The 6,889-nt window shown below is 43.2% G+C and overlaps 1 protein-coding gene across 2 annotated transcripts in view; it reads left to right on the top strand.

Annotated features, from left to right (window-relative positions):
- Positions 1 to 11: 11 nt before the first annotated feature.
- Positions 12 to 6,889, top strand: part of Bptf (bromodomain PHD finger transcription factor) — a 128,540-nt gene continuing 121,662 nt past the window's right edge. For both annotated transcript variants that reach the window (XM_008841615.3, XM_008841614.3), the window contains exon 1: positions 12 to 339. In XM_008841615.3, the coding sequence (XP_008839837.1) occupies positions 135 to 339 (205 nt within the window). In that variant the 5' untranslated portion in view covers positions 12 to 134. The remainder of the gene's footprint in view (positions 340 to 6,889) is intronic.

Genomic DNA, 6,889 nt, shown 5'->3' with positions numbered 1-6,889 from the left:
GAGGAGGCGGGGGCGGCAGGACGGGGGGCGGGGGCGGCCACCTGGCCCGGACCACCCCGGCCCGCCGCGCAGTCAACAAAGTGGTGTACGATGACCACGAGAGCGACGAGGACGACGACGACGAGGAGGAGGACATGGTATCGGAGGAGGACGAAGAGGAGGAGGAAGAGGACGGCGACGCCGAGGAGACCCAGGATTCGGAGGACGACGAGGAAGATGACATGGACGAGGACGACGATGACTCCGATTATCCGGAGGAGATGGAGGACGACGACGACGACGCCAGCTACTGCACGGAAAGCAGCTTCAGGAGCCATAGCACCTACAGCAGCACTCCAGGTACCACCCAGGCAGCCCGGAGACTCCTTCCCCACCTCCTCCCCTCCCCTCGCCGCTCGCTCCCTCTCGAGTGCGGTGCATCCTGCTTCCCGTCTCCCCCCACACCCCGGCCTGTCCCCCACTCGGGGGAAACGGGACGGCACGTCTAGTGACCGAGAAAGAGAACCACGACACAACAAAACTAGGTTTGCAACAGGAAAGAGGCGCATTGTTCAAAATGGAGATTGCATTGTTGCAGTTTGCAGGCCACACACTCGTTCGCTCTCTTGTCTCCCCCCTCCCTCTTTTCCTCTTCCAAATGTGTGCCAAGTGCGGTGTCTCCGTCAGACAGGATCGAAAGTTTGGCACACCCGTATCCATTGCGTTCATTTTCCTCCCGTTGTTTTGCTGTATTTCTTTATTTTTTCCCCTTTTTGGGGGAATGAAATAAGGCTCTTGTTATGCAGACCCCTTTGAATTTCTAATACGGTTTCCTGCAGATTAAAAATTATCTGTTCCTTAAAAGGGAGTAAGGATTGAGACCGGTCGAGGCACCTAAATACGCACAGACGCGTTTCCTTTGCCACCTCTAGTTGTGCAGAAAAACTGTTCAGGAGGAAGCGTTGTTGGGTTAGTAGGGGAACCTTATCTGGTCCTGTGCAGTTTGTTTGTGTTCCTCCGCTCGCTCGGGAGGCGCGTGCAACAGTTGCTGGTAAATGGCTGATGTAAAGCAAAGCAGAAAACCAAACCAAACCAAATTTGGCAGCCCATCCGATTCAAAATCACTTTGGCTAAATCCTCAATAAAAGTAGGAAGCCACAGGGACGTGCGTCCTAACGAGTTTGATCTTGGCTTTGCTTGGGAGATGCAGTTTCGAGGCACCTGTTGCGGAAGGTGGGTAGTTGATCATCCAGGCGGAATTGCTGAAGATGAACTTTTTGAAGTTACAGGGTAGACGTGTCAACCTGATTGCAATATGCCTTTTACTTTTCATTCTATTTCTGAGGAAAAAGTCCTCCCTGGATCTGAGATGCATTTCTCCATGGTGACTTTTCTCTTGTTTTCTCACTCAGTGTGGTACATTTTGTTTAAGAAGAGACATGCACACAGTTGCTGCTTTGTATTAATGCATCGTTGTAAAAAAAAATTATAGCCTGTCAGGCTTAACCTGGATTAGCAAAATTAAAATCCAATTGTAAGAGCCTTTCTAAAGTAAAGTTAATGAGGAAGTACAAGGATCTTAAGAGAGCTTGCCATGTCATTTTCAGAGAGAATAAGGTGTAGAAATGGTTAAATTTCCATTTTTATAATTCCTTAAATTTTTATTGGGAGAATATGAAAGAATGGAAATTAAGCCCGATCTAAACCCATTTAGATTGTGTTAGCATCAGGTGAGAAAAGGTAATGTTTTCTGCTTGCCTGTAAGAATAGTTGGTTGCCTAGTTTATGGATGAGGACGGGCATCAAGGGGAGCCGCTGGGGTCGGGGACGAGTGTGGTAGGCACTACAGGCAAGTTTTCATTTTTGTCCTTGTTCAGCACTTTTTCTTTTTCTATTTGAGACAGCGTCTCCCTGCAGCCCCAGTTGTCCTGGAACTCACTATGTAGACTAGGCTAGCCTTGAACTCACAGAGACCTGCCTGCCTCTGCCTCCCAAGTGCTGGGACTAAAGGCATGCGCCACCACACCCAGCTTCAGCACATCGTTTATAGTAATGGTTTTCACCTTAAGAAATCAATTGTTGGGCCTCTTTGTACCCTGAGCCCAGAATTGAACTTGAAGTCCAACATACACTAGTGGAGGAAGTTTTTTCAAGTGTGAACTGAGGCTTTTGGGCAGGGCAGTTCAGTTTAACTCCTACTTGAAGCCCTAACAAATAGTATTGATGAATTGATGGCTCTGTATAGGTTGAATTAAATTACCACGTGTTGGTAGGGACGCTTTTTATTTGTTTGTTTGTTTATTTGAGACCAGGTGTCTCTGTAGCCCCAGCTGGCCTGGAACCAGCTATTAGATCATCTCAGGCTGGCCACCTGATTGTTGGGATTAAAGGCGTGCACCACCACACTTGGCTAGGACTCCTTTTTTTAAGCATCCTCACATAAAATGTGTGTTTATGGTCATTTCTCCCTATGACGCGTGTAGCCACCTGATGATACTTTTGTTCTAATTTATATGAACTAAATAATTTTAGGAATAAGTTTTGATATTAGACACCTTGCAGCTCTTAACACTGTTGGTTGCACAATGTACATCATATAACCATTGAAGAGGGGCATTATTAAAGTCATAAACTGGCCTTGAACTTGTGATCTTTCTACCTCAGTCTTCCCAGTGCTGGGATTACAGGTATACACCACCACATCCAGCCAGAAAATGCATTTTAAATAGGCATTTGGTAGAGTTCTCATAACACTTTGAAATTAAGCATTTTCCAATTTAAAAAAAAAGAGATCTAAGTTAAATGCTTGAAACAAAATGGTTCTTGGATGACACTTCTGGGAATACTTACCTATATGTTTTAAAATTTGGAAACTTTGGTGACTTCAAAACAAAATTCTGGTATCCTGGGAGACTTAATGATTTCTGTCTCCAAGGATTATGACAGTAGAGATCAGTGACAGAGATGTCCTGAATGAACTGTTGATTCCCCCAGAAACAGCTTGTTATTCTTGTGGCAGTCAGTATTCCCATGAGTGTCAACCCAGTATCTTTTCAGTGTACAGAGAATTGCTACAAGTGAGGTACAAAGTGCAGATTTAAAGGAAGGCAGTATCTTATGTCCTAGGTCTGTGATAGTAAATAGGCTTGTGTGCCATGCATGCTTGCCAGCTCCTGGTGCCTACCCGCAGGCGTATTTGGGAATATGGCTGTATGCTTAAGGCCAGGAGCTCTAGTCTCTGGTTAGGGCCTCCTTTTCTCACCCTTGACAACAGACTCTTCCTGGTGGGGATGGGGGTTGAGAGGGTGTGGTGGTGATGGGTAGTAGTAATCTGAGTGACTGGCCAGGAGCAAGCTGGTCCCTTCTCCTTAGACTCAGATCCCCTTGCTGTGATTTATGCTTTAGAGCTTTCTTAATCATCTTGGTCCCTGTTATCTTTGCCTGCTTAGAGTAGTTATAATTTTGGCTTCATAATTTATCAGTTGTTTAGCTGTGGCCCTCATTCTAACTTTTCATGCTTTCAGTTTTCTGAGGAGATGTGTCTTAGGAGGCAGATTTTAAATGGCCTCATGTAACCCAGGTTGGCCTCTACTTTCCCTGTGCTGGGATTATAGGTGTGTCAACATGCCCACAGTTTATGCTGTGATGGTGATAGAAGCTCAGGGCTTTTCACATGCTAGACAAGTACTCTTCCCACCTGAATTGCATCCTCAACCCAGAATAAATATGTATATAATATATATTTATATATTATATTTGGCTTTTTGATATAGGATCTCCATGTAACCTCAGCTGACCTGGAACTCACTATGTAGATCAGGCTTGCCTTAATCTTAGAGATCTACCTGCCTCAGCCTCCTGTGTGCTGGACCAAAGGCCTGTGTCACCATGCCTGGCCAAAATAGTTTAACTAAAGAAGAAAGCAAGGTGGATGAGATAGCTCAGCGGGTTAAGGTGCTTGCCACCAAACCTAGCAACCTGAGGTTAATCCTCAGGACCCACATTGTGGAAGGAGAGAATTGACTATCAAAAGTTGTCTACTGAGTACCGAAAGTTGTCTTCTGACCTCCACACATCCTCAGACACACAAAATTAAGAAAAAAAAAAAAAAGGCCAAAAGTTAGAACATGCAAAAATTAAAATTGCACTTTGAGAAATTCTGAAAGTAAAATCTTAATATTATTATCATTACTATTACTGAGACAAGGTCTCATTCTATATCCCAGGCTGGTGTGGAACACACAAGCAGTCCTCCTCCCTCAGCCTCCTGACGTAGTGCTGGGATTACATGTGTCCACTATACATGCAGCTTGGAAGTGAAATCATACAGAAGGAACTATGCCTGGTGTGAAGGTGCATCTTTATAATCCCAGTGCTTGGAAGGTGAGGGCAGGAGGAGTGTAAGTTCAAGTTCAGCCTGGGCTACATAGTGAGACTGTCTCAAAAGAAGGAAGCTGGAAGTGGTGGCATATACCTTTAGCCCCAGAACTTGGGAGGTAGAGGCAGGAGTACCAGGAATTCAGGACCAGAGTGGGCTGCAAGAGACCCTGTCTCAAAAAAAGTTATTTATTTATTTATTTATTTATTTTGTTTGTTTGTTTTTGGTATTTTTGAGACAGGGTCTCCCTGTAGCTGCAGCTGGCCTGGAACTCACTATGTACACTAGGCTAGCCTTGAACTCACAGAGACCTGCCTGCCTCTGCCTCCTGAGTGCTGGGATTAAAGGCCTGTGCCACCACACCCGGCCTCAAAAAATTTTTGAAAAGGAGGCTGGAGAGGTGACTTAGCCGTTGAAAGCACTTGTTGCTCTAGCAGAGGACCCAAGTTCAATTCCCAGCACCCACGTTGGGTGGCACAATTGCCTGTAACTCCAGTTACAGAAGATCTGACACCCTCTTCTAGCCTCCATAGGTACTGCAGACACATGCACATACCCACACACATACATGTACCTATAATTAAAAATAATGAAAATTGGGACTGGGGAGATGGCTCATTGGTTAAGAACACTTGCTGTTCTTCCCGAGGACCCAGGTTCGATTCCCAGCACCCACATGGTGATTAACAACGGTTAGATTACAGTTCCAGGGATTCTGACACCCTCTTCTGGCCTTTGGGGGCTTTGCATGACATGGGTGCACTCACATACATGCAGGTAAAACACTCAAACACATAAAATTTAAAAATATATATAATTTAAAAACTAATAAAAATTTTAATAGCTGGGCATGGTGGCATGCGCCTTTAATCCCAGCACTTGGGAGGCAGAGGCAGGCAGATGTCTGTGAGTTCAAGATAAAAAAAAAAAAAAAAAAAAAAAAAAAAACTAATAAAAATTTTAAAAGAAAAAATAAAACAAAGGAAAGAAGAACTTTTTTAAATTTTTATTTATTTTGCATGTATGTGTGTGTCAGGGGTGCCACAACATGCATGTGGGGGCTCAGAATAAACAACTTGATAGAAATCAGTTCTCTCCACCATGTGAATTCAGAGAATCCAATTCAGGTCGTCAGTCTTGGCTGCAAGTGCCTTTATTTGCTGAGCTATTTGATCTGCCTTAATTATGTTTGTTTTGTTTGCTAATATTTATCTAAACTTATTTTGGTAAATATTATTTAAATACTTTTTAAAGATTTATTTATTTTTATTTTATGTGTATGAGTGTTTGTAGGTATGTATGTGTACCGTGTGTGCAGTGTCTGCAGAGGCCAGATGGCATCAGATCCCCTGGAACTGGGATTACAGGTGATTGTGACCTTTCATGTGGGTACTAGAGACTAAACCGAGGTCCTTTGTAAGAGCAGCCAGTGCTCTTAACTGCTGAGCCATCTCTCCAGCCCATATTTAGATATTTTTTTTATTGACTAATGATATTCCAAATAGTAATAGTATAATAACTAACATTTAATGGACACTGATTAATTTACTGAATGATTTTAAACAATATAAAAATTTTAGGTTTGTTGTGTGTGTGTGTGTGTGTAGTGGCAGGGATTGAACCTAGCTTTATTGAAATTTGTTGTGTGTGGGGATGTATGTATATCTGGAAAGAGAAAGACAGAAAGACAGACTGGTGGTTGAATCTAGGAATTATGCATGTATTTCTAACTGAGCAACACCCTAGCCCTACCTTTTTTTTTTTTTTTTTTTTTTGAGACAGGGTTTCACTGTGTGGCCCAGGCTGATCTTGAACATTTATTAAGGAGGGAAACATATGCCAGACATGGTAGATTATGAGTGAGTTCAAGGCCAGCCTGGGCTACCATAGTGAAACAATGTCTCTAAACAAAACAAAAAGATAGAATCCTGTGTTAATGTGACTTTTTATTTAACTGTAATGTTTTCAGAGTTCATGTATTTTATAGCATGCCCAATATTTGAATAATACTGAATTGCTTATGGGTCTGTCAAACTCTGCCTATCCACTTCATCAGTTCATGGACATTTGAGTTGTTTCTGTTTTGGGCTGTGATGAATAATGCTGCTGTGGATTTCATGTTACAAGTGTTTGTCTGCATATATTGTCATTTGTCTTGGGCATATATACCTAGGAGTGGAATTGCTGGATCACTGCAAATTCAGTTTTATTTTTACTTGACGACAGGGTCTCATGTACCTTAGGTAGGCTGACTTCAAACTCATCGTATACCTGAGGATGTCATCCCACCTAGTTTACACAGCATTGGGGATCGAACCCAGTGCATTATACATGATAGACAAGTGCTCTACCAGTTGAGTTATATCCTTAACTGTCTATCTACCCACCTATGATAGTTTTTTGGGGGAAAGGTCTCAGGTGGCCTCAGCAGGCCTCAAATTTACTAGTCCAGGATGACTCTGAATTCCTGATCCTCCTGACTCAGCTTCTCAGATCCTGAGATTATAGGCATGGGCCATTACACACAGCTTT

Source organism: Nannospalax galili, unplaced genomic scaffold (assembly GCF_000622305.1).
Source record: "Nannospalax galili isolate Female #2095 unplaced genomic scaffold, S.galili_v1.0 scaffold661, whole genome shotgun sequence".
Taxonomy (NCBI): domain Eukaryota; kingdom Metazoa; phylum Chordata; class Mammalia; order Rodentia; family Spalacidae; genus Nannospalax; species Nannospalax galili.
The sequence above is the reverse complement of the archived record's forward strand: the minus strand, read 5'-3'. Positions and strand labels throughout refer to the sequence as shown.